Source organism: Beta vulgaris, chromosome 4 (assembly GCF_026745355.1).
Source record: "Beta vulgaris subsp. vulgaris cultivar EL10 chromosome 4, EL10.2, whole genome shotgun sequence".
Lineage (NCBI taxonomy): Eukaryota > Viridiplantae > Streptophyta > Magnoliopsida > Caryophyllales > Amaranthaceae > Beta > Beta vulgaris.
Window position 1 is genome coordinate 30968836 of NC_079205.1, and position 26429 is coordinate 30995264.

The window sequence follows — 26429 nt, forward strand, 5'->3', positions numbered from 1 at the left end:
ATTTCTTTCTTTTGGCCTATGTTTGGATGTTCAATCTGGAATTTTATTTCTTTATCCGGAATAATAATAATGTTTGGATGTTCAATCTGGAATTTCATCTCCAAAAATAATTTTTTTTATTAAAATTGTAATTTGCATCGCACATAGCCCTAGGTGCGACGCAAATCACTAATGTGCGTCACACCCTAGGCAATGTGCGACGCACATTCCCTCTACATTACTCTGAACCTCTGCATTACTCTGAATTAGGCTGGGATAGCTATCTGCGTAGCACCGTATACGAGGTGCGACGCAAATGGGTGAAAATGTGCGTCGGATCTGCATTCGACGCAGACCATTGATAGTCATCTGCGTCGAGGCCTCTGGCGTCGGACCCATGTCCGACGCAAATAGGCGCCTCACATCCGACGCAAATCGCCTATTCTGTACTAGTGTTTTTAGTTTCTTAATTTTGTAGTTTCTTACATTTTTAGTTCTAATTTGTTTCTTAGTCTTTTCATTTCAGTTTTTAAATTTTTTAGTTTCTGTTCTGAAATTGGGTGTTTGTAACTATGGATTGTTGTAGCTATATATGTAACATATTATAATGGTAATATCACTACAAGCAATTTACGTCTTGAGAAATTGTAAATTTATTTTACCTACCCAGCATCTATTGTTGCGGTTTTAGGAAGAAACCGTAGCAATATGCGTATTTTTTAATATTAAATATAGAATATTGCTGCGTTTTTTAATAGAAACTGCAGCAATATGTTGTATTATTCTGGTATAAATTGCTAATATTGCTGCGGTTTTTCCTCAAAACCGCAGCAATATATTAATTATCTATTGTTGCCCCCTTAATTGTTGCACGGCCAAAACCGCCACAATAGGCCACTTAATGACCGTAGCAATAAGCATTTATTCTACTAGTGACTCTTTACACTAGAAATGCAAATAAAAAAACATAACGCTCATCAATATTCACCATAAATATTACACTATTGAGTTAGTTTTTTAACACTTTTTTATGTTACTATTAATATTAATATACTGTCGCACGCATCACGTGCATATATTGTTAGTTACTTTTATGATATGATATGAGTTAGATTTAGATTAGGTACTTGATTTGCATTTCTTAATTTTTCTTTTTTTAATATTCACTGTAATCATATATTTTGTTTATTATTATATACACGCAACGTAAACCTTACCATATATCGTAACATCAATAAATTAAGTTTGAATCCTCTCCATTTCCTAATCAAAGGTTAAGAAACAATTTAGGTATAATTTACATGTGGCTATAACTCTTTTCTTATTATAATTTTTTAATATTAGAATGATAACATGATTTAAGCAAAAAATTAAATTCAGGTTGAAGGGGGGCAAAGTGAGATGTCGAAGAAATTATTTCCGATATGAGAAGGTAAACTTAAGTCTGAATTGGAAGCTGATTAGAAGTTTGACTATAAGTCGGATTGGACTCGGATTATGTAATACTAGTTGCATATGCACGCGAATGCGTGCGTCGACATACTCGACAATATTATGTAGGTATATATAAATGAACAAGTTTTTTTATCTAAAATTATTTTGGTAGTGATGTAAATTATTGAGGTTCTTTTGTAGATGTTATTATCTTTTTAAATTAAAGGTGAATGATTTTTAACTGTTCAATACCGTCACTAAAAAATTGATGATTTAATAATTTCTTTTCAACATTTAGTATAGTTCTTTAACAATTATAAAAATAAACCATATTGTTTGAACTTTGTAAATAAGAAATATTATATTATCACGATATATTGCTAACTATTTTTGGTTGAAGATTCTAATAATTGATTTCATGAATTGATTGTTTCAATCTAGTTTGTCAAGTTATTAATGGTATTACATATTACATTTTTGACCTACTCATGTGGCAAGTTTCTATTTTTTATAAAAAGAAAAATATTGTTTTAAATTATTAGAGGGTATTTTAGTCACTTCAAAAGAGGACACCACACCTCCTCCCTTGACTTATATAATAGAGATTTCCGCTAAATACGACATGTTGTCCTTTATACTCATCAAGTTTATATATGGTCAAACTTTCTTCTAACAGAGGGTTGTGTACCTATAGTTTGTAAGTTCGGATCCTTGCTTGTTTTTCATAAAACTGTACAAGGTAGAGTTGTATCTTAAACATATATTTTAAAATCAATGGCTCATATTGATGTGAACGAGAAAATTAGGGGGATTTTCGAAAGATAATATATGAGCTATTGATTTTTTATTTAATGGTTGATATTTCTCAAACTCTAACTTATATAGTTATTAGTACTATATGCACGCGATGCGTGCGACTGTATATTATCTTATATTTGGTAGATAATTCAAAAACTCTCTATTTAAAAAATGATCTAGTTTATTTTTTTATTTATTTAAAATACATATATTTTATAGGCGTATTTTATGAGTAGTTAGTTCAATTTAATTTCATTGGGTAATTGAGGTTTTAAGCATATTATGGTGAATAGTGCTTCAATAAAAAAAATTATAAATTGATATTATCAAATGATGTATATGCATCTCCGTAATTATTTATTATCTCAACTTATTCTGGGCTCCAAAAATTGAAAAAATGAATATTATCTAATTTCTTAATTCTTTTATGGTTTGTTTATGCATGTTAATTGTTATTTGAAATGGTTATTAGTTTAGATAGTAAAAATTTCTGTAAATCTTTGTTTCTATAATTGTTTGAAAATTGATTTACTAATCAGTTTATATTTTCAATTGTAAGTTTCCTCTTTTTACACTTTTTTATGTATGTCTTTTTGGTGATGTAGAACTTTACTTATTACTCATACTAGCTTTTTAAGCACGCGATGCATGCGACGAGAATTTTTTCATTATGATATTTTGTAATGTCGAGTAGCTAGTTTAACATGCACACAATACATGCAGCGAGAACTCATTATAATAGTTTAAGTTGGTAGTTTTTTCAATAAAGGCTATGTTTTGTTCAACTTATGAAAAGTAATTTTCAGTAAAAATAAGTTAAGTTAAGTTCTTGATCTAATCTTATCTCTATTATATAAGGGAAGGGGGTTTCCTTTCTAAATTACAAATGGAATGTCAAAATCAAAATCGGCACTCAAAGAAAACTACCGAAAATTAATTTACAACACTAACTCACAAATCACTTAAAAGAAGAAACTTTACAAATCAATCATATAATTGAGAAAATCACATTATAAAAATCACACAAATCACTCAAGTAATCAGGAAACTTTATTAAAACTTAAAATTAACATACAAACTAAAACTAATAACCTAGAACGTCAATACATACAAAAACATTTACAAAATCTTACTTACAAATCATTATTCTCAAGAACCATTCACAATTAATGGTGGGTCACGATAAAAAATAGAGGTGTATTTGTAGTGAAATCAAAATTTAGAAGTTAGACAAGGAAAAAAATTATTTAGTTTTTTATAGTATTTCCTATACATAATGAACCTTTTACATATATTTGGACCTATCTTTTTCTATTATATAATAGCGATTAATTATCAAGGTAAAAAGGTTTATGTAAAATATCATAAGAATTAAAGTACAACATATCTGTATTATATAAGGGAAGGGGGGAGCTATGGTATCCTGAATGAAGAGACTATGTTACCCCCTTCTCATTCTAAATTACAAATTCACTTACAAATCAAAAGGGGCTTCAAACAAAAATATCAAAAATATAATTATAACAATCACTCACAAGTCAACTAAAATCATAAAATTGCATAATTTACGTCATGCAAATCCCTAAAATGAGGAAGCTTTACAAAAACTTAAAAATTCACTTACAAACTACAATCTATGAAAAAATTGACTTGAAATCAAAGTGTCCACTTTCTTTACAATTTATGAAGTACTGTAGTTAATTCAAAAATCAACAAAAATATTATAATATTAGAAAGCATAAATAAATTCAATAAAATTTCTATTTTGTTCGTATAATTTAACTTTGAAAAGTAAAAAAAAAAAAAAAAAGGAATTGTGAGAGACTTAAGTGACAGAAACTAAACCAATCAAATTATGCAACTAAAAATAATTATACTTTGTATGTCTAATGTTGAAATTTTGACTCTTATGCCGAAGAAAATCGAGTTTCTGTTTCGAAAAAATATTCAAGCACGCATTGCGTGCAAAAAATTCTAGTTATCCTTTATGTTATTGACTTAGACAAATTGAAATTATATAAACCCATTAAATTGATCATTTTTTTATATGATTATAATGTTATAGAAGTATATTGTTGATTTTTTTTAAAAAATTTTTGCAATTTTTCCTTTAGTGGAAGATTTTGATATTATTAAATGAATTTGTTATCTTTGTTTTTTTGTAAATTTTTTTAGTGTTTCCTTTTTTTTCACCTAAAATTTTAAATTATGCTAACCATAGTTTTTAAACTTGGAAAATATTTTTATTGATTGATTACCCATTAGTATTTTAAAAATTAAACAAAATTGATGTCATTAAAAAAGTAAGGGAAATATAATCATTTAATAAGGGGACACCATGACTCTCCTTTCACTTATATAATAGAGATTTGTAATAAATGAGGAAAGAATTAAGAAAATCTTTTCTTTATTATTTTTTATCAGATTAAGGGTATATACATCTTTTCAAGAGAGGACACCATAGCTCCCCTTGGCTTATATAACAGAGATCTCAATTTATTTTGGGCTCCAAAATATGAAAAAATGAATATGCTCTAAGTTTCTTAATTCTTTTATGGTTTGCTTATGCATGTTAATTGTTATTTGAAATTGTTATTAGTTTAGATAGTAAAAAGTTATGTAAATCTTTGTTTTATAATTATTTGAAAATTGATTTACTAATCAGTTTATATTTTCAATTGTAAGTTTCCTCTTTTTACACTTTTTTTTATGTATGTCTTTTTGGTGACGTAGAACTTTACTTATTACTCATATTTGTAATAAATGAGGAAAAAATTAAGAAAATCTTTTCTTTATTATTTTTTAATGAGATTAACGGTATATACATCTTTTCAAGAGGGGACATCATAGCTCCCCTTGGCTTATATAATAGATATGATAGAACTATAAAGGATCCAAACAGGTAGGCGGCAGGCCACTTGATAATTATGGAATCTCCAAGGTTAGGTATGAAAATTGAGAGTCAAAATTATGGGGCACCTCATATATGAGATGGAGTTTTAAGATCCCTTGAAAAACATAGATATTCCTCCATTAACAGGCGTAGTTGCTGCTGATCTGACTAATGACGATTGATGAGTCTGACATATTGGGTACATACATTATTGGCAAGCTCAAATACTTCAGTTCCTTGTAAAAGTCGTACTCGTAATCCCATCCCATCTCGTATTGACCGAGAAAGATAAAGAACATGTCAACTTGTGGCGACGATCATGCAATAATGGTAGAAATAAGTATTAGACGGTTAAGCGCCATCCAGATTTATGAAACAGGAAATCACAAATCTTTGAATTGATTTCCATCATCCAATGTTGTGGTCTTTCATAACTAGTTCGTTATAATATCATTAACAGTGTTCTCGTGTTTTATTTGCGCCACGTAGTGCTTTCTGAACTATATTGCATCGAGTTTTGCTACTTCCAGTTAAGCTAAAAAACCACTTTGCTTTTTAAAGCGAGAAAGGACAGTGTCCAAAGTTCATGTAACGGTAAGGTTCACCAAAAAAAAAAAAAAAAGTTCATGTAACGATAAGAACTACGATTTGAAGATAAAAATTAAGTTTTAGTGCTTCTTATTTTCTGAAAATTGCAAGAGCGGAAATACTACTGAATTTCATGATAAATTTAAGAAAGAGAGTAAACACAGTTGGCAATCTTAACTATTATAAGAAGAACACAATATTTGTTTTTACACCAAGAACAAGTAGAATCTTTTCAACAATTTTTTAAGAGAAAAAGGTAAAATGAATAACACTTATAGGTGAGGGGAAAAATTGGAGATCCAATTTTGAAAGCGAAAGAATCGAACCTTTATCATAAGAGTGAAAGGATGGCCTTCAACCAACTACGCTAATTTTGATTCTTATTTAATAGGGTATATTATTAGGATTGGGATTGTAGAATCTTTGTAATGTGTAATATTCTAGAGTGCGTATTGGATGTAATATGTTACACCATATTTTATTGTGTAATAACACCTGACACATAAGAATTAATATAATTGCGCATGTCATTATAGAACTCATGCATGTCGTTATCATTATATTTCATATCATGTTGTAGTTATTTCACGTCATTTTTAAATTTGTTTCGTGTTATTTATATAACTTTTTCATGTTATTATTGGTATATTTCATAACATTAATGCTGACTTATTTGTCATTTATAAGCAAACATGTATCATTTTTATCTATTTCAGAGTTATATTATAAACTCTTTATATACTGTAACTTATTATTACACAAACTGATATCATTTATAAGAGAAATGATATCATTATTACTCACATTTATGCCATTTTTTCATTGAATATGTAATCGATTCCTTCGTCCTAATGTAGTTGTCAAATATCCTGTTTGCGAAGTCTTAAATAGTTGTCAAGTTTTCGTTATTAAACAATATAAACATTTAATGTGTCATTAAAGAAAGTGAATAACATAATAATTATTGATGATCCCTTATTTTTTATATTACTAAAGTTCAAAGTATGACAACTAAAATAGGATGAAATTTTACCATATTTCGTTATCATTTATCAACTTTTTATATACCTTATTATTATTTCACAAACTGACATCATATGTAAGAGAAATTAGTGATATCATTATTGCTCATTTCTATGTCATTTTTCCATAAAAATAATATCATTTCCCCCTTTTGCGTGATCATTTGTCAACTCTTTATATATCTTATCATTATTACACAAACTAATAATCATTTATAAGATAAATGATATCATTATTAGTCAATTTCATATCATTTGTCAACAAACTGGTATCATCTTCCCCTATTTTATTAACATTTGTCAACTCTTTGTATACCTTATCATTATTACTCAAACTGATAACATATATAACAAAAATGACATCATTACTACTCACTTTTTTGGTCATTTTTCAATAAACTTGTATCATTGTTATGCTTGTGCAAAGATTACGATTGGAACAGACCAGATATTCCGGTCTGGTCCTCGATCCACAAGAAATCCCGATTTTGGGTTTCAGGTCCGGTTCGGCCCAAACTCTGAAAAATCTAGTCCAGACCGATGGACCCAAATTAGGTTATTTTGGTTAAAAAAACTATGTTCAAAAGGTAGAAAGTTAGAAAGTTTAAACTTAATATTTATCATATTTAGGATTATTGTTATTAAAATTATTACATTTTGATGTATCTAATTTATCAATATCTTTAAATCAAATAAAAAATATATAATTTTTGAAAAATATAGATTGATGTCTAACATGTCCCAAACAGGAGCGGATCGGAATTTTTCCGGTCCGGTTCCGTTGCAAAAAAATCCAAGATTCTGGTCCACCTGTCTAACCGATTATTATCCGGTCTAGTCCGATCCTGGATCGATGCATGTTCGTAATCATTATTATCTCTTTCTCTCTCCTCCCTCCAATCCGAATTTTCTCAAATTTCACATGTAAAACCCTAATTTCAATATCCAGTCTAATCCGAATATTCTAATGTTTTGCATTTATTGATTTTGGTAAAATGCTAGAATTGAAATGCTATTTGTAATAATTTAGGTGCTTTAATACATTAAGTTTTAGTTTTTCATTGCAAATAAAAGTATAACAAACATGACAATGCCTTATGTTCTTCTCATTTGCTTTATTTCCTCCCCAAAGTAGGCATTTTCTTGCCACTTTTGCCTCTTGTTTGTCTTCTTCTTCCATAATGTCATCATAATCCCTCTGCCTAACAATATATCGTTGCTCAACAGTACCAAGACACCACCTAAGTTTGTTTCAGTCATCGTACATATAGTGCAATCTTTGTGGATTCAACTATGATTCCTCGATCCTAAATGCAAATTTAATTACATTTGCAAGTTCTATTTGGGACTCTAATGTTTTGAGGCTTCAATATCAGTGAGATTCTTAGTTCATTAGCTTCTACTTTCAAGACTATGGTATAAGAAGTAATAGAGGTAGAGCAGACTATAGAATATAATGTTGGAGGTGTTTAAAGAGCAACCCAAATATTGTCCAAATTATGCCCCAACGACTACTTTTCGAATAATTTGTTAAACAACCTATCACAAGTATCTCGAGCATTATCGTTAACTCTTAGGGGTATTTGGTGCATAAACTTTGTACCCCATAACAACAATTGAAAACGTTATTCGGTAATGTCATTTGGTGCATATCCATTACCTCGGTTTTTGGTGTAATTCCGAAACAAGAGGGCTACCTAGTGCCTTTTGTTAAACGTGAGAGGTACATGGAGAAAGAAAACCATAAAACATAAACTTAATCAAGAGTTGGAATTTGTGTCAATAAGCAAATTCCATAAGTGTAACCATTTGTCTCCACATCTCTTTATATCTCCTAATAAATTTTGCTAAAGGTGATGGAGACTATATCTGTCTAGAAATTACGGGTTGTTGATGTGTGCTAAGTTGTAGTAGGTGCCCAAGAACGTTCACCTGAATCAATTGACCGTACCCTAGAAACCTATAAGAAAATGTAAAACTACCCCGTGGGTTGCTCCGGGATCGCCCCTCCGACGCTTAACTCAGTTAAGGTAGAGAGAGGAAGTGTAGAGAGATGTTCTTCTTTGTTAGGTGGGAATTAAATACATGTTCATTGATAAAACTTGTAATATTTACAGTATTGCAAATTCCCATACATGTAACATTGATGGGATGGGCTTTCCTTGAGATCAATGGCTATGCCTTTTCAAGCAATTTGCCTTTCCAGCCCCTTTGGTGTGTTCCTAGACACCCTAAAGCTAGGACAACTTCAAGGTGGGACCGAGTTTGTCACATGTCTGGTAAGTTATGAGGATTTGGCGGAGATGCCAGGGTGGGCATTTATTGAGCCTAAATGGAGAAAGTCGAAAGGTTAATGTATGATGTATTTCACTATATAAAATCTTACTCATGTAACGCAAAATCTTACTCATTATGATTTCATTATTATATCACTAGTGGAAAAATCCTTATATGACACAAGAAAACTGATCCGGTTCTGCTGAAACCACATCAGTAAATTAAAAAAAAGAAAATCACAATTTTGCGCTCAATAAACTAATCCGATTTGTAAGAAAATCGGATCTATCTTATTAATTGATTTGGTTCTCTTCAAACCATATCAGTTTTGTTGACCCAAAATTCTTTTAAGGCCCAAAGTTTCCCACCTTGGCCTAACATCTCTGTAGTCAAATAATTGTCCTCCCTCCATCATCTTTCTCTCTCTCTCAACCTATCTCATTTTCAACCTAATCTTAAACTTGCCTAACGCCCCTCTCTCATCTCCTCCCTCCTACCTTCACCGTCTTCCCTCTTTCACCTCGCCCCTCCTTCCTCCTCCCTCATCGCCATTCCAACCACAACACCAATGAAGTCTGTCTCCTTCCTCTCTTCTGCTTTTGTCGTCCTCCTTCTCTCCCCCCTTCTGCTTTCACCGTTTTCCCTACTTTGTCCGACGACAACACCATCGAGAGCAACAAAAATTTCCCTCGTCGTCCGTCATCGTTCCCTCTTTCACAACAAAGTTCCAGATATGCCTAGTCATCCTTTCTTCACTTCTCTCACCTGTCTCTTCCTCTCTCACGCAAGATCGGTGAACCGATCACCACTAACCTCTCTTATTTGCCTCTCAGCCTCCACCAAACGTCGTTTTCTCCTCTCCTCTCAGCATCATCCTCTCTCACGAAAACCGACCACCATCAACCCTTTCGTCAACGAAAAATTCGGATCTCTGGTGAAGATTTGAAGATGCGGCCGTCATTCACCCATCAAAGATGAAGGTCGAAGATCGGTTATCTCTCACCCACAAAACTTTTCTATTTTGAATCTGTGATTGGTGCTTGAATTATTTTCATTTATGTATTTTGTAATTCCTTTTGTTTATTTCATTGCAATTAGGGTTAGATTTTTTAATTCTTTGAAATTAGGGGTTTTTCTTGTAATTTATTATAATTTTTAATTTGTTATCCTGTTTTTTTTTTCTATAAGTATATATGTTATATAGTGTTTTTTCTCCCATATAATTATGCTTTGTAAATAGTTTGTTTTAGTTTGTTTTTCGTAATTAGTTTATTTTTCTTTTCATAATAATAATTTGATTGTTATTAATTAGTTTGTTTTCATTTTCATAATAAATAGATATGGCCTTAATGTTTGTTTTCTTACAACTCAATGTTGTTGCCACTGAACGTTGAAATGAAAATTGGAACTACATAAAAAGTACTATCAACAATGCTTTATATGTAGTTCTTTTTAATACCCAAAGCCATTTTACTGATCCGGTCATGTCAAGAATCAGATCAGTTAAGTCACTAATAATCCGATTTAGGACCGGATCAGTTAATTTTATACAATATGCTGCGAGCCTACCTAATTCGGACCAAAACCGGATCGGTAAGTTCGGTTTTGATCGAATCGGATGGGCTTTTTCCACTCCATTAGTCTCTAGATCTCTTCATCTCTCCTCACAATCTTACTCACTGCACTCTCATACTAATCCCCTACTAATTAACATCATAATGGATGGTAGTTTGCGAAAAAGTTACTTAAAACTCCATCTTCGACACAATATTTCTTAGCTAGATATATATCTCATGTTATGCTTCTTTTGTTTTGTTTTCTTCATATTTAATCTTCGAACCAATGACCAACAATGAAACACAACTTTGACACTTTGATAGGCTTTGACATACAACTTGCGAACACGATATCACATACTTCATACACTTACAGAATCTCTCAAACTTATATTTAAATACTCGAAGTCCATCCAATTACATTCAAACTCCATTAAAGCTTCAAGATTTCTCCACCTATAGATTGTTACATAAGATCCAAGCGACAAAGGTACTAATTCCTAAGTGTTAATTTTAATTTAATTCCTTTTTGTATATATAGGCCCAATTCATATCCTAGGTCTAGAATGCATCTCCATGGAAGCCCTAGTGAAGTCCAGCCCAAGATTAGGTCCATATACACCCATTCATATCCTAGGTCTAGTTTGCATATCTATGTAAGCGCTAGTCAAGTCTAATGCCAAACTTAAGTACATAAAGGCTCAATCCCAATCCTAGGTCTAGGTTGCATCTTTATGTAAGCCCTACTAAGTCCAATTCGAATCCCATATAGGACTAATTCAAAACTTTTCAATCCTTTGGTATAGGATGCTTGCCTTCCACGTAGGTTCGAAGTCAAGCTTTTCTTAAGTGCATAACGGTTCAAATCCTTGAGTTTAGCAAAGCTACTCCTTATTAAGTCCATAACGACACAAATTCCGATGCTAGCATGCTTATTTTATATTTAATTTCAAATTCTAGTCTCCCCTAGTGTCTAGCCTGCTTATTCTTAATATAAGTTTAAAGTATGGCATTCCTTATTGTCTAGCCTTCTTACCATAAACATAAGTTCAAAGTGTACTCGCCCTTAATGTAATCCCCACATATTTTTATAAATTTTTTTAATATATTTTAATGTATATTAATATATATTTTAGTATTTAAATAATTAATTTCATAGAGTGTTGACTATTGTAAAGTCCAAGCGATTGTTTAATCTTTTAAAATAATCAAATATTGTATTTAGTCATACTTTGAAAGTTATCCAATAGTTGAATTATTTTTTAGTTATAGTATAAAAGCTTTAAAATGGGTTAGAGGAGCCCAACTCAACTCAAACACCGTTAATTGTAAAAGTCCAAACACAAGTCCCTAATCCCACAAGGGGTAACTTATATATATAAACCCGAAGTAAACCCAAAAATCTCATACTAAAACTCACTCACCCTAATTTTCTCCATCTTTTCGTCCTCTATCTCTCACGGTTCACTCTCTGTTTCTCTCCTCGCCACCAATTTTGTTTCCCTCTCCTTCGTGTCGCTGCTGCTTCCGCAACCCTACCCATTTGTCGCTGCAGCCCCACCAGATTGTCGTTGCCGCTAGCTGCTGCAGCCGGCGCTCCTCCCCTTCGACCGCTTGTTCTCTCTCTTCTTCTTGGTTTATTTCTTCCTCCTCTATTTATTTAATGTTAAGTTTATGTTTTAATGATTCATTTAATATTTTCATGATTACAGTTTCTAACTTTGATGATTCAAATATAAATTTTAGATTATATGAATTGTTAGTAAAGTAATTAAATTTCAGATTTATATGTTTAAGTTAGGGTTTTAAGCATCAAAGCATGGATTTTAAAGGTTTTAAAATTTGAAAATTGTAGTACTATATTATAGTCTATGAAAATTGAGTACCCTAATGTTTCTGATTATGTGTAAGTATGTTTTAAAGGGTTTTTAACATATTACGAGTTGCTGGAATTTTTATTAGTATGCTTATGATGGAGTTTTAAATGTCAAACCTTTGAGGGTTTTTAATGACTATTATGATAGTACTATACTAGAAGACTTTAATAGTTGAAGTTTTAATGATTAAAAAGGATTTTAAACAATTTTGAATTACTGATTAGTGGTTGTATTGGTATTTGGTAGGCGGAGAATTCTCTTTAGACGATTTCTAAGATTGATAAAGTGGCCTCTCACATTACCTATACTAGGTACGTACATACCTATGTGTTAGTAGACTAGTATCATGTCCTAAGTTTAGGATTGATGCAGTCTCATGTATACCTATGTGTTAGTAGACTATTTATAGTACATATGTGATTTTTATTCAAGTGGATTTACATGTTTAGTGTCGTTGTGTGAAGCATGTTGCCTATGTTGGTTGTATTATGTTTGTATGGATGATTGATGCAAGCATATCGGATTAGAAACATTATCTTATTAATTCACATGAGGGATTGATAATTATGGTGTTATTGGATGTTCATGAATTAGATCATGTAGTTCCTTTCACTACAAGAAAAAGCCAAAACAACGACGGCTTCTCTGCGACTGTTACAAAAACGGTCGTTATTCTTGAAATCACCGACTGTTTAAAACCGTCGTTCCCACCGACTGCTTTTAGAGTGGTCAACGACGGGTAAACAGTCGTTATTTTTCAGCGACCGTTTAAAACAGTCGTTGATTTTCTTATTTTAGATTTTTGGATTTTTTTAATTTAAACGACTGTATTAAACGGTTGCTGATGACAAAGAAAACGAAGACAAAGTGAAGTTGCCTGTTCTCTCTCCTCATTCCTCACTCTCCTAACCGTAAACCCTAATCCCTCATCTCTCTCCTCTTCAGATCTGCTCCTTCCTTCTTCCTCCTTCCTCCTCCCTCTCAATCCACCGGAGCAACGGACGCTTATTGAAGAGATAGAGACTGAGGAGAGAGAAAGTGAAACAAGAAAAAAAAGAATCCAAAAAAAGGGTTTCTTCAACTCTCCATCTCTAAGAAGGTAAGCGATTTTGATTTCAAGTTTTATCTTTTTTTTTCTTCGTCTTTTTTCTGTTCATCGAATTCTAGGGTTTTTTCGATTTTTTTGGGGATACCAATCTGAAAATCTGTCACATTGTCGGCGGAAAATCGAAGAGATATACTCTTGTTCTTGAGTTGAAATTGTAGTTTGTTTTTTCACTAATTTGATTTTCTTGTTGCTATTTTATCATGTTTCATTACGTTTAGTTTAGATTTCTGTCTCGACGTTTCAAGTATCTTCTTCTTCCTTCTTCATTTCCCCAAAATTTCTGATCATCCTTCGCATCGCAGCTTAGGGTTTTTCTTTCCTTCTCAATTCGCCTCAATCTTTTTTGTCAATTTCCTCCAATTATCAGGTGAGTCATCTATCTCATGTTATAAAAGATTTTCTTTCATAATACCTGTCTTCTTGCGATTGTTAATGTTAATTTTGTGATTGTTGATGTTAGTCTACTATTATAATCGTTTGTATAATTGAATTAGAAACTGTTAATTTTGTTCATGAAATTGTACCATATATTGCTTGAATTTTGTTTATGTTTTTCTTCTTCATACATCACAATATGTTTAGGAATGAATTCGAAATTTCTCTGTTTTCTCGCTTCAGGTACGAATGATTCTCGAGTGTTTTCTCATATTCTGGCGACATGTAATATCGTAACTCTTTATTTAAGTTTGAGTGTTAGCTGCTTTGAGCTTTTGATTATGGAAATTTGTTTTGCTTTTAGGGCTAAAACTGCAAAAATTGTGTGAACCTTTCGGTTTGATAGTTCTATTTGCACCATATTATTATGGTTTAGATCAAGGGAGTTTCCCTAGGATGTTAGCTTGTTCGCTCTTCGGCTGTTTCGGCTTTATTAGTTTATAAGACGCATGAGTTACGTTGTGCTTTATTTCTAGGAAGTGTAGAAGCAAGGAGAACATTTTTGACAATTAGCTAACATTCATGTTCTTCAACAAAAGTTTTTTTGAAAAATGTTTGAGATATTCCATTTTGACTACCATGTCACCCTTTATGTTTCAGCTACTTTGGTAAAGTATAAATTGCTGGTCTAAATTTAAGAAGCAACCTTTCTTCTGATTCCATCATGTCCAATGGTGATCCTAAAAACAATCGAATCTCTCATGAAATTGGTGTACCATAGATGCTTTTCTTGGTACTTGACTTGATCTGGACTCTTGCCAAAATAGTTTGTAAAGAGACTGAGATGCATCTTTAACCATGGAAGTAATGTATGTTAGAATTCTACAGCTAATTTCATTTGTAGAAGGATGTAGAGTTTTCGACCTCCAGTTTCGTCCATATTTTGATGGACGCATAGACCTAGCTGTCCATATGATGATGGACACATAGACCTAGTAAGAACCATGGTAGGGGACATGTGCTTTTATGTGCTTGAATGTGATTTGTTACCGATAATCAAAATCAACAAGGAAAAATGATGAGCAGAAACATAAAAGCTTTAACAATAGGATTAGTAGGAGTAACAATCACTTTCTCTGCATACTCTCAAACAGCGGTCTCCTCAAGCAATTGCATTGTTATTGGCTTCCTTGTCCTCATCTTCGCATTACTCATTCATGAAGGTTTCATCTCAGTCTAGAACTATTTGATTTATGAGAGGATATTTTTCGTGTACTCATAATATTTGTTAAACTATGCTTCTCATGTAAGGATCATATTTATTTATCTTTGCTTAACAATCTTATTTTGTTGCTTGGTTTTTATTTTTATGTTTCTTGATGAAAGTTATGTACTTAGAAGTATTTTTGGATCATCAATCATCTGAATAGCTTGTAAGGAACCTTTGCTCATATTACCACTCTTTTTTCATTCAAGTCAATTTTGCGATAGTCTATAAGATAGTATATATTTGTGCTGCATTAGTAGTTCACTAACCAAACTAAACCAAGCATCAATTATTTCTGATAAGGTTAAGGCTCCTACCAAAGTATATTGCTCATTTTACGTTTTTTCTCATTAACTTTTTATGCTCATTTTAACTTGTGTTGTCATAATTCCCGAATTCGGTTATCTGCTTGAATGTGATTTGTTACCGATTTATTGATGGTTTGACTTATGCGATAAACTCATCGGATGATTTTAACTTTGGCAGGTTGTACATACACAAGCCCATTATTTGTTTGATGATGCAGCAAGCCATCAAGGAAGGGAAGTTAGTCCCTGCTGCAAAACATTTTTGTAATTTACGAGAGTTAGAATATCGGAAGAAATGTGACTTTGAAGCTTTTGTTGTCACATCATACTTATGATCTTTCTAGTCATCTTCAATCTTGCGTCTTTAGACTTTTAGGGAGTTTTTGTGTAAATTAGTTATTTAGTTTACAAAGTACTCTGACCATTACTATGGAATGACAAAAAAAAATTATTTCTACAATTTTGCTTTGTGATATTAATTTCTTCTTGGTTGAAATAATTTTAGTGAGTTGAATTCTCTAATTGACTGATTATTCAATTGTTATTCCTCAATCTTTTCTATTTCCAAGTTTCTTCCTTTATGCAAATTGTAAGGCTGCAGCCTGCATTATAAGAATCATATGACTTGAATCAACGACCGCTTTAAGCAGACGTTAAAAGAATCAACGACTGCTTTAAGCAGTTGTTAAATCAACGACGGTTTTAAACCGTCGCTGATTTAACGACTGCTTTAAACCGTCATTGTATTAACGACAGCTTAAAATCGTCGTTGGCATGAAGTTAACGTCGGTTCTTGAAACGGTCGTTGATTTTCCAGAAACCGTCGTTAATATTTTCACCGATGGCCAAGCGGTCGTTGATTCCAATATCCGCGACCATCTGTACAGCGACGGTTGGTTAACGACGGTTTGGCCGTCGGTGAGTCATCAGCGACCGTTTTTACTATATTAACGACGGCTTTAAGCAGTCGTTGATATCGTGTTTTCTTGTAGTGTTTTGGATTATTTTATTTACTTTATGAGGGTCCTGAGCCTTATTTAGCAAGTTGGTTATTCACCTACGGAAAGGCTGGTTGATTATTGACTTATAACAACAAATAAATAGTGGTTGAGTATTAAACTAATAATGGATTATGCTTGGACTCTTAAGTTGTCGATAACCTTATGTAATCTTAAGATAAAAACGGAAGTTTCATGCATTGTTGATGATGATATTGGTTGTCTTACTTTCTTAGTCGTAACAAGTAAAATAATTTTTTAATCACTTAAAGTAAAAAGTGATTAGCAATAAGCTTTACGCTTGTGCACGTTTGAAGTGTTGGACTAAGATGAGTTAGAGTACATGGTGGTATCCCATGGATTTTCTTTGGACCAGATTTATCACCTTGTTCTATTTCATTTAATTAGTACCTTATCGTTGGTCTTGGGAGTGCGGAGTCGCGCCTGTACTTCGTCTTCTAAATTGAAGACTAGTTTGGTTTGGACAACTCTTTCTATTGCTTATTATACTAAGCTTTAGTTGTGGAGTCAAGTTCAGTATGGCTAGTCTGTCATATTATTATATTATTATTTTCTTGTGCATGCATTAATGCTTAGTAGTATCATGTTATGTTTTGTTTTTATTTATTATGTAGTACCCAGCTTTGGTTATTAAGTGCTTTTTGTGTATGTCGATCATGATTGTGCCTTATTAATCTTGTGATGACCCATTTGGTGAGCAGTCTCTCAAGATCAATAGAGAATCGACCATTCTAGGTTTGAAGATGATACATCAAAGGTTCGGGTTTTGTGGAAAGCTTGTGTTTAACTTTGATATTTTTAAAGTTTCATTTTACTTATGGTTTGAATAGTTGACTACATGTTTGTTTGGCTTATGGTTGGTTTTGGAGTTGACTTATGGTTGACTAAGTTATTAAGTTTTCGAAGTTTTTTATTTATTTCCGCTGCAAAATTCGTAATAAGCTGATACGTTATCACACGTGCGAAAATGTTTTGATAATTCTCTAACTTTTATATTAAAAAGTTATTCTACAAAATAGAGAATTATCAGGGTCTTACAAAGTGGTATCTTGAAGTGTAGGTTTTTATTGACCCTTTGTGCCAATTTTAAAATTTTAGGCGCCTATATACTTAAAATGAATTTCACAGAAAACGAGCTCCTACTTATTTTCTTCTTTAATCTTTTTATAAATTCGAAACATGTCTCAAATTCAAAAAGGATTTGAAATTTTTGTTTAGGATCGAATTTTCTTTATAGATTGATTTTTTTTATTATTCTCGGTTTTCTATTTTTCGAAAATTATTATTTGATTTAGTTGTTTATTTTTGGTACTATTAGTTTATAGTTTATTTTACTTTATTAATTTTCTGAGAGATCAGTAGTATAGGAATGACTGATAGGATAAGAATATTGTATTTCTGCATTTATATATTTAGTTCAACATGTTAACGTTTTTGTTGCATGCTTAAATGTTTAATGTTATTCCTACCTATAAACTGTTTGTATATTTTTTCTTATTGTTTATTGTTGGGAGTATACGCTAAGTGAGGGTGCTATTTATTTCTAGATGTCGTGTTCATAAGTTAATGGACCTCCTAGGTATGACTGATAGAGAAGTTACCGGAGTAGGAAGCTACTAAAACCCTATTGTGTTAAGTAATGATGAATATGATGGAGATTCTAATAATGAGAGCTACGTAATAATAAGAAGAGAAACCTCCCTAAAACCTCTATAGGCGCACGTTTAGGTGAAACGCTAACGTGCACCTCCCTGAAGCTATGGGGAGAAAGAAGAAGGCGGCGACGCCGACTCCGAGTACGCCGGAACCGGAATCTCTTAAGCAACAACCTAGTACATCAAAAGTGGATATCCAAGCACTGGAGGTGACAGAAATTGATGGAACAAACTCTTGAAAACCCTGGAAAATCACCATTGAAGGAAAGCTCACCAGTGGCAGAAAACGAAGATGTAGAAAATGAAGCTATGATTAAATGGAAAACATTTACGGCTCAGAGTCGAATCTCTGATAAAGGTATGGGTCTTAAATTTATTGCACCAATGGTCATGAATGGAGTTCCAGTTGCTAAGCTGGATAAGACAGAGGTGTCTAAGCTGAGTGAAATATGGATTAACTCAAGAATTGTGTATATTATTGGTCAATCTCCCACTATTACTGCTATGACGGCGTATATTCGATCTCATTGGAATGTGAATAGTGATCCCAAAATATTCAAACATGAGGAGGGATATTTTGTGGTGAAACTTGATTCTAGGGTTGATAGAGATGCAATTTTGTGTGCTGGACCAAATCTGTTCTATGGTAAGCCAATCATAGTGAAACAGTGGGATCCTAGTTTTAATTTTCACAATGAAGTGTTGAGAATTATTCCCTTATGGGTTAAACTTCCTAATCTGCCTCTTCACTACTGGAGTGGGGACTCTCTCAGTAGGATAGGAAGTTTGCTTGGGAAACCTGTGTATGCTGATGAATGTACATCTAAAGCCCTAAGAGTATCCTTTGCTAGGATACTCATTGAAATGGATGTCACTAAAAAGCTTCCATCTGAGATACAAATAGAAGAGCCAAATGGAGCTACTTTCACTCAGAAAGTTAGCTATGATTGGCTACCACCTTACTGTAAGAAATGTCTAAAGGTTGGACATAATTGTAAAGCTGGAGGAAGCAAGCCTAAAATTAATCCTAAGCCTGTGCAGAAGTGGGTGCCTAAGAATCAAGCTGTGGTTGAGAAAGAGATAGCTACAGAACAGCCAGCTCCTATTGGTGATCCTACAGTGCTAGTAGATCCTAGTGTTCCCCAAAAGAATGCTGGTGATCCTAGTATTGTAGTAGATCTAAGTAGTGAGATAACACCTGTAGCTACTCCTATACATCAAGCTATGGATGAACAACAGGAAGAAGAAGGAGCTTGGAAGGTTGTAACTAGGAAAACTAAAGATAAAGGGAAGCAAGCAGCTTTTCAATCCAGTAAGGCTGTGTATTTCTCTCATGGAGGTCATAACTCAGGAGTTCCTGGGGGTGCTAAGGGACCTAGCCCTTATCTGTCTTGATGATACTCACAACATGGAATGTGAGAGGGCTCAATGACCCTCTCAAACAAAAAGAAGTTAAAAACTTCTTAAATAAGGCTCATATTAGCTGTATTGCTATGTTTGAGACAAGAGTGAGGAGAAACAATGTGGATAAAATTAGAAAAAGGTTCGGGATTGATTGGCAGTGGGAAGATAACAATGATTATTCTCCTAGGGGTAGATATGGTTTGGATGGAGGCCAGGTGAATTCAAAGTTCAGGCCCTGTCTAAGTCTGAACAGGTCATTGTAATGACAGTTGAAAATCTGATTGGAAGTGTGAAATTTCATATTGCAGCTGTTTATGGTTTACATACTGTCCAGGATAGAAAAGCACTTTGGAGAGAGTTGTTGAGTCATACTGCTGAATATCATGACCTTCTTATTCTTATAGGAGATTATAATGCAGTAACTCATGTCAGGGATAGAGTTAATGGAGCTCAAATTACAAATCATGAAACACATGATTTTAATGATTTCATAATGAGAGGGCAAGTAATGGAAGCCCCAAGCAATGGTTTATTCTACTCTTGGACAAACAATAGTATTAGAGATGATAGAGTGTCAAGTAGAATAGATAAGGCCTTTGTGAATGAGGAGTGGATGTGTAAGTATCCTGATATTCAAGTGCAATATCTCCCCAGTGGGATATCTGATCACTCACCTTTGATGCTGGACTTTGGGAACAGTGGAAGTGAAGGGGGAAGACCCTTTAAATTTCATAACATACTAGCAGAGCATGAGCTATTCTTAGATATTATCAGTGAAGCTTGGCATTCTATCTCTGGAAGTTACTATCTTCAGACAACTTGGAAGAGATTGAAAGCAGTTAAGGAGGTTATGAAGGGGCTTCATAAACGAGCTTACTCAGATGCTAGACAAAAAGTGGAAGATTATAGGCAAAGGCTTAATTGCATTCAAGCTCACAGTGATCTTCAGCAAAATATTCAGCTTCAACTGGAAGAAAGAGAACTGTACAATCAATACAGGCACTGGAGTAAGGTTGATGATAGTATAATGAAGCAAAAATCAAGAATTGACTGGATAAGTCATGGTGATACTAATTCAAAGCTCTTCTTTACTACTGCAAAAGTGAGGAAAACAAGAAACAATATTAGTATCCTTTATAATGAGCAGGGTGTTTTGTTAACAAAGCCTGAGGAAATTCAAGAAGAGATAGTAGACTTTTATAGAAGCCTTCTTAGAACTGCTGCTCCTACAATCCAAGCTGTTGATCTGCAAACTGTGAGAGCTGGAGCTAGCTTAAGCTTAGATGCAAGGAGAAGGCTTCTGGTGCCTATCACCACACATGAGATTGATGCTGCCTTGAACAACATCAATGACTCTAAGGCCCCTGGAATTGATGGATTCAACTCTTTCTTCTATAAGAAAAGTTGGAATATCATTAAAGAGGATATGTATAGAGCAATAGCAGAATTTTTAGAGAAGGAAAGGATGCATAAGCCTATCAATGCCACAATCATCACCTTGATCCCAAAAACAGAACATGCTACAAAAGCTAAGGACTTTAGGCCTATAGCTTGTTGTACTGTAATGTACAAAATAATCTCTAAGATTATTACAAAGAGATTGCAAGAAGTCATTGGTGAAGTTATTGACACATCTCAATCAGGTTTCATGCCTGATAGGCACATATCTGAAAACATATTGTTAGCCACTGAACTTATAAGAGGCTACAGTAGAAGAAGTGTTTCTCCTAGGTGCTGTTTGAAAGTGGATATTAAAAAGGCCTATGATTCAGTGGAATGGACCTTTTTATATAGCATGTTGACTGAATTGGGGTTTCCTAGTACTTTTGTTAATTGGATCATGGCATGTGTGAACACAGTGAGTTATTCTCTTTTGATTAATGGTAAGCCTTCCCCACCATTCAGTGCTAAGAAGGGGCTGAGGCAAGGGGATCCCTTATCCCCCTATTTGTTTGCTCTTAGCATGGAATACTTGAGTAGGTGTTTGGGAGAGCTAAGTCATAAACCTGATTTTGATTTTCATCCAAAGTGTGAAAGAGTTCACCTGACACACTTGATGTTTGCTGATGATCTTCTACTCTTTTATAGAGCAGATCACAGCTCAGTTTCTAAGATTTGTAGTGCTCTTGCAAAGTTTTCTACTGCTTCTGGCTTGCACTTCAGTCCTGAAAAAAGTAACATTTACTTAGCTGGGGTAAATAATGAAGAAGCTGTTGGTTTAATTGAAGTGAGTAACACGCAATTAGGTACTTTACCTTTCAAGTACCTGGGGATCACTTTAAGTCCAAAAAAGCTCACCTATTCTCAATGCAAACCACTTGCTAGAATCACTAATAGAGCTCAAGGGTGGATTGCTAAACTTCTTTCCTATGCTGGGCGCCTACAATTGGTGAGGAGTATCCTTAGTAGTATGCAGAACTATTGGGGGCATATATTTCCTTTGCCAAAGAAAGTAATTAAGGAAGTGGAAGGAATTTGCAGAAGATTTTTATGGACTGGCAATACTATGGATTCTAAGAAAGCTCCAATAGCCTGGAGCAAATTTTATGATCCTAAAACCTGTGGTGGCTGGAATTTGGTTAACATGTCCCTTTGGAACAAGGCTGCAATGCTCAAACTTTTGTGGGCTATTGCTTATAAGTCTGATAGATTGTGGGTGAAATGGGTGCATGAGTATTATATTAAGAGGCTTACATACAATACAGTAAGTATTACTGCTAATACTTCCTGGCTGCTTCGAAAAATTATAGACACAAGAGAAACTTTGCAAATGGTAGGAGGATGGAATGAGGTGTGTAAAGATGGCAAATTCAGTATTAAGCAAGCTTATAAGCTCCTTCAGGGTAATCAGCAACATGTTCCCTGAAAAAGACTTATCTGCAACAATCATGCCTCTCTAAAGAGCAAGTTTATTGTTTGGCTTGCTATCCAAAATAGATTGGCCACCACTGACAGACTTATCAAGTGGAATGTGCCTTGCAGAGCAATTTGTAGCTTATGTGATAGAGAAGAGGAAAGTGTCCAGCACTTATTCTTTGTGTGTGATTACTCTGCAAGTATTTGGAGGCAGGTGTGTCAGATCATCTGTGCTACAAGGTCAGGCAGGACATTTGAGCAGGAATGTGCTATAGCTATTGCTAAAGCTAGAGGAAGCACTAGGCAGGCAAAGGTTTACACAATGTGCTTCAGTGAATCTATTTATGCTGTGTGGGGTCAAAGAAACAACAAAATATTCAATGGCAAATGCTTGGATTGTAATCAGGTGGTTAAAGATATTATCTTTAGGGTAGCTTGCTTATGTAAAGAGGAAGATAGACAACTGTTAGTCTATTAACCCCTCTGTTGCTTTGTTTTGTTTTTGATGTACTTGGGTTGTTATCTCAGGCAGAGCCTGTTCGGCTGAGATTTAGTTCATTGTGATTGGTTGTATCTTTACCATATTTTTTTGGTAGTCAATAACAACTTTGAATTGCCAAAAAAAATAAAATAATGAGAGCTACACTAGCCTAGAGTTTGTCATGCGTCGTGTGTTAAAAGTATGCATCCCTTATAGCGACGATGAGGTCATTCAGGAGTTTGATCATGCTAGGGGACAGACCCGGAAGGACATCTACAATGTTGTGATGAGGGTTGATAGTTATTCTGAGTATGAAGAGGATGAGCCTGTAACTAAGAAGATTCGATGATCTATTAGAGCTAGAAATTCATATTCCTGCTACTATGACAATGAGGACATTATATATTTTGAAGATGAGATGTTCATTCCAAAAGTACAAGGAGAATAAGGATAGGACTGATAATATAACTCCATAGACTATGTATGTATGTTCTAAGAATAGTAGTTGAATAAGTAGCTAAGCTACAATGGTTTAAATATGTTTCCTTAGTATCTTTATTTTATTAAGGAATAAGGTTAGTTAATATGAGTTAGAAAAATATTGTTATCATTGTTTTGAGGAACAAAAGTAATTATTTAGTTATTCAAGTTGAGTAAGAATTTATTTTAGCACGTGAACGGGGAATATTTTATTTTATTGTTCTGATTAAGTTTATTTGATCCTTATATATTATTGATGTGAATGTTTATTCATGAATGAGTATTTGATTGGTTATGGTTTGTAGTAAATGAAATTAGCACAATTATAGTTCCATAGCATATTATTATGATGTGATCTTGTATCATCAATTCGAATTGAAGCCTTCGTAGTAAATGGCAAGTAGTTGTGAATTGCAACCTAACGTAGATCGACGTTAAATTTCAGATCGCGAAGTAGAATGACCAACAACGATAACGCTTTAGCCTCTAGTATTCGGCTATTGGCAGAGAAGTTGACGCAAGAAAGAGTTGTGTGTCCCGATTCTGCAGGGGACATGTTTGAAAGACTAGCTAAGATTAAGCCGACGTACTTTAAGGGGGAAGCTAACCCTACAATCTTAGAGAGCTAGATTAGGGAGTTCGAAAAGATTTTTGGGGTTGTAAATTATTCTAAGGCTCTGAAAGTAGGTGAAGCTATGTTATATTTGAAATATGAGGCTGGCTTATGGTGAAAAGAAAACGGAAATAGACTTAGTGTTATGGAAGGGTATAATTGGGATTCTTTTATTGCTTCTTTAAGAGAAACGATTTACCCTGCTTTTTGAGGAAGCAAAAGTATTAGGAGTTCATAAACCTTAGGATGGAGAGTATGACCATTTTGAGTCTCATAGCATATTGATAGTATTGTCTAAGTTAGCACTTGAGGTTGTTGCTACTAAAGAGCTAAAGGGTCAAAGATTTAAGCAAGGTTTGAATGAGGAAATCCAATTGGGGCTAGGTGGTGAGACCTTTGCGTCCCTAGATGTTATATATGGGAGAGCCTCCCATATTTGTGGTCTTTAGTGAAGGTGTGAAAAGAATAATTCTGTAGTGGTGAGAAATAAAAGATTTCAACACTAGAGGAAATTAAGGGAACTTTAAGAGGAATAGAAATGGGAATGAGGATTTCCAAGGAAGGAATAGTCAAGGCTTTAATGATAAGGGCCAATCCGAGAGGAGTTACAACTATAATAAGTGTAACAAGAACCAGCCTGGTATAGACTGTAAAGGGGATCTAGTGATCTGTCATTATTGCCCAAGAAGGGGCATAGAGTGTTTGAGTGCTCCACCAAGCAGAAAAAAGAGCATAATGGTAATGGGAGTGGTAATCAAGGAAGGTCTAGATTCAACCAATCAAACAACCAAGGTTCAAAGCCTGTAGGGTCGCAGAATAATCAAGGAAGCTACATTAAGCTTGTTAGTGAGAGAAACAACAACAACAAGAGTAAACCCCTGGGTAAGCTGTTCGTGATGGGCTGCAATGAAGCTGAGAGATCTACCGACGTAGTTTCTGGAACCGTATCTATTAACTTCGTTCTCGTTAAAGCGTTATTTGATTATAGGGTGACATATTCGTTTGTTTCGTCGTCCATTATCAAAAGTTTGGGTTGGTAGACTTTGAAGTAACTCACTAGCTTATTAGTATATCTACTGGAGAAGTCATAAGGTGTACCAATTTTTATAGAGACTGGCCTCTAAAGATAGGAGACCGTGTGTTTCCTTCTAATTTGATAGAGTTCAATCTGGGAGACCTAGACGTTATTCTTGGGATAAATTTGTAAGGTTTCTATAAGGCCAAAATAGATTGTAAAGCTCAAAAGGTAGTGTTGAGAAGCCCTTTAGGGAAGTTAACTTCATACCAACGTTTTGGGAATCCTAACTATTTTGGGGTCATTTATGCAATGTAAGTGGAGAAGTTGGTGAAGAAGGGATGTGAGTTGTTCTTCTGTAGTGTGTCGATTGGGAATAAAGAGGTTGAACTGAAGATTAAGGACATACCAACTGTGAATGAATTTATGGATGTGTTTCTAAGCGAGAATTATTGTATGCTTCCTAAGAGAGCCGTTGAGTACACCATTGACTTAGTTCCTGGTACTGCACCTATTTCTAAGTCACCGAATAGAATAGCCCCTCCTGACATGAGCGAGTTGGAGACGCAATTGCAATAAAAAATATAGAAGTATGAGGTTGTGAATCAACTATAGGGAGTTGAACAACATGACCATTAAGAACAAGTATCATTTGTCTTAGGATAGATGACATGTTCGATCAGTTGAATGGAACAAGTGTGTTTTCGAAGATTGAATTATGTTTAGGGTATCACCAATTGAAGGTAGCTGATAAGGATATGCCTGAGACTGCGTTTCAGATGTGTTATGGTAATTCTCAATTTTCTATGATGCCATTTGGACTGAACAATGCTCTGGTTATATTTATGGATTTGAGTAATATGATATTCCATTAGTTCTTGGATAAGTTCATTGTGGTGTTCATTGATGATATTTTGATCTATTCAAAGGGTGAAGAAGAGCATAATGAGCATTCGAGGATAATATTGGAGACGCTTAGGATGAATCAATTGTATGCCATGTTCTCTAAGTGTGAGTTTCGATTGGAGAAAGTAGCCTTCTTAGGTCATTATATTCAAAAGAAGGAGTTTATGTGGATCCTGCAAAGATTCAAGCTATTACTGAGTGGCCTATACCAAAGAATGTGTCAGATATTAGGAGTTTTCTAGGATACTGGCTATTATAGGACATTTGTGAGAGATTTCTCGAAGATAGCAAGGTTGATGACTAATTTGATAAATAAAGAGTCAAACTTTGAGTGGAGTGAGAAGTGCGAGGAAGCTTTTCAGACATTGAAGGAGTGTCTGACCTATTTGGTATTTGATTTTTGGTTGTATTGGTATTTGGTAGGCGGAGAATTCACTTTAGGCGATTTCTAAGGTTGATAAAGTGGTCTCCTATATTCTTTACACAAGGTGCGTACATATCTATGTGTTAGTAGACTA

At 33.9% G+C, this 26429-nt stretch overlaps 1 protein-coding gene and 1 long non-coding RNA gene across 2 annotated transcripts; both read left to right on the forward strand.

Moving 5' to 3' along the window:
• Positions 1-13317: 13317 nt before the first annotated feature.
• On the forward strand, positions 13318-15942 carry LOC125496933 (uncharacterized). Its single transcript, XR_007273368.2, has 3 exons — positions 13318-13523; positions 13835-13899; positions 15661-15942. It is a non-coding gene; the product is annotated as an uncharacterized LOC125496933 (long non-coding RNA).
• A 2436-nt stretch (positions 15943-18378) lies between these two features.
• Positions 18379-19551, forward strand: LOC104907793 (uncharacterized). Its single transcript, XM_010696783.2, has one exon. The coding sequence runs from the start codon at positions 18379-18381 to the stop codon at positions 19549-19551; it is 1173 nt and encodes a 390-aa protein (XP_010695085.1).
• The last annotated feature ends 6878 nt before the right edge of the window (positions 19552-26429 follow it).

Excerpts from the sequence above, each read along its gene's own strand:
- LOC104907793 (XM_010696783.2), top strand. The coding sequence starts at position 18,379 with ATGGAACAAACTCTTGAAAACCCTGGAAAATCACCATTGAAGGAAAGC.